The 2030-nt window shown below is 33.6% G+C and overlaps 1 protein-coding gene across 1 annotated transcript; it reads left to right on the top strand.

Moving 5' to 3' along the window:
• Positions 1-903: 903 nt before the first annotated feature.
• LOC110109921 (E3 ubiquitin-protein ligase RNF181) lies at positions 904-1515 on the top strand. Its single transcript, XM_020841148.1, has one exon. The coding sequence runs from the start codon at positions 904-906 to the stop codon at positions 1513-1515; it is 612 nt and encodes a 203-aa protein (XP_020696807.1).
• Positions 1516-2030: the final 515 nt, after the last annotated feature.

The raw sequence follows: 2030 nt of genomic DNA, 5'->3' as shown, positions 1-2030 counted from the left end.
GTGTGGCTCGCTCGACTGCACGATGCATGGTTGACGCGATGACGTGGGTTTACGCGATGACGCGGGTGACAGGTTTATGTGTTATTCCGGGTCATTCCCAGGTTTCCGGGTCAACCCAAACCCAACCCGGTTTTTCAAACCGATTGATTTTCCGGACCCGAACCCGACCCGCTTCGAGTTCGGATCAACCCGAACTCGAAATTTTCGGGTCGAGTCCAATATTGACAGGTCTAGACAAAAGTAACCCAAATTAACCACATAATTGGAAAACCATAAATTATTTCATGAATCTTAAAACTATAATCAATACCATTAATAAATATGTGTATAATTAGTAAAAACAAAAAAAAAACAATATAAAAAATAAATTAATAAATATAAAAAAGAATGTGTATAATTAGTAAATTCAAAAGGTGTTTAACTTACTATTTTTAAAATAATACCATTATAAATAAATTCAGACATTGATAAATGAATACCCCAAGTTTCCACGTTTTTATCTACTAAACATCTAAATAAATTATCAAAATGTTGGTTAGCATAATGAAATATTATTTAAAATTTTAATTGAATATCAAATAAGTATATTTTTCTCATTTTATCTTTCTTTTTTCAAAAGGCAAGGAATTAATATAATTACATCGAATATACAGATTAATATCTTACATATAAATAAGCTAAAAATCAAAATTAGTTGTTTCCATATATATATACAGCTGTAATAATCGGTGGAGAGGAGAGAAGGAAATCCGAATCCGTACGTTTGCCCGGGAATTGCCCTATCGAGGAACATTTGGTTTGCGTTATATATTCGTCTAAACAATGGAGTTGCAGCTATTTAGTTATTCTTGATACAATCAAACCAGAGCGAGGACTTCTTCAACATATAGAAAATTCAAAGTAATGGCTTCAACAATCCACATCACCGACTACATCCGCATCTTCTCCAATAAGATTTTTAACATATCTGACACCGACGATAATGGTGGAGAACCATATCTCATCCTCGACATCATCTACAACATCGACGGCGAGAGAGGCGGAGATGATATTGCTACAGGATCAAGGCATAAATTCTCTGAATGCAATCCGCCATCTCTTAAAGCCTTGATCGAGGAGAAGGAGCCTATTCCATTGGACATAATGGTTGATCCGCAAGATGCTGAGATTTTCAGAGAGAGAATCTCAAATGTCATCACTAGTTTGGTATATGATTGTGCTGGAACCCAAGGGCTAAAGATGTTGCAGGTGGTTGTCTTTGTTGAGATCAATCTAGAGGAAGAAGATGATGTGGAGTTCCTTCACGAGAGAAGGATGAATTCATTGCAAAAGAATGTTTATAGGAACGTGACAATGGCAGAGAAGAAGAATGACATTTGTTCTATTTGTTTGCATGAGATGGAGGTGGAGGAAGAGATTGCTTGCACGCCTTGTGTTCACCGGTTTCATCATGCTTGCATTAGTAGGTGGTTCGAAAAATCTGGCTTATGCCCATTATGTCGGTACAAGATTTGACTGCTCTCTTAATTAATAGAGGATTACTTTTGTTATCTTTATTTTGAGTTTTTCTTTATGTTATTTAGACTATTCAGTAGTAGGATATTAAAAAACAGATGTTAAAAGAAACTCTGTTAATATATAAATTCCTTTCAATTTTCTATTGAGGCTTTGCTTGTTTGAGCGTTTTTTTTTTGCCTTTTCCGTTTTTGGAAACGGAGAAATTTTATTTTTTTGTGTTGTTTGGTTCGTCAATTCACGTTTCCAATAACTCCTTTTTTTCATATTTCTGCAGTTTTGAGAAAGCTTTTTATATATGCTTCTCCGTTAGAAAACTTCATTTTCTGAACTAATATTTTTTAAAACTGTTTTTTACAAAAGCACCAAAAAAACAAACAAAGCCTGAGTGTAGTCTAGCTACTATTACAGATATTAGAATATTTTTATAGGAGTAATTAATTTGATGGTTTTTTTTTTTTTTTTTTTTTTTGAGACTGGTTATATAAGATTATGAAAATTTTGACTTATTTGTT

Source organism: Dendrobium catenatum, unplaced genomic scaffold (genome assembly GCF_001605985.2).
Source record: "Dendrobium catenatum unplaced genomic scaffold, ASM160598v2 fragScaff_scaffold_542, whole genome shotgun sequence".
Taxonomy (NCBI): Eukaryota; Viridiplantae; Streptophyta; class Magnoliopsida; order Asparagales; family Orchidaceae; genus Dendrobium; species Dendrobium catenatum.
The sequence above is the reverse complement of the archived record's forward strand: the minus strand, read 5'-3'. Positions and strand labels throughout refer to the sequence as shown.

Excerpts from the sequence above, each read along its gene's own strand:
- LOC110109921 (XM_020841148.1), top strand. The coding sequence starts at position 904 with ATGGCTTCAACAATCCACATCACCGACTACATCCGCATCTTCTCCAAT.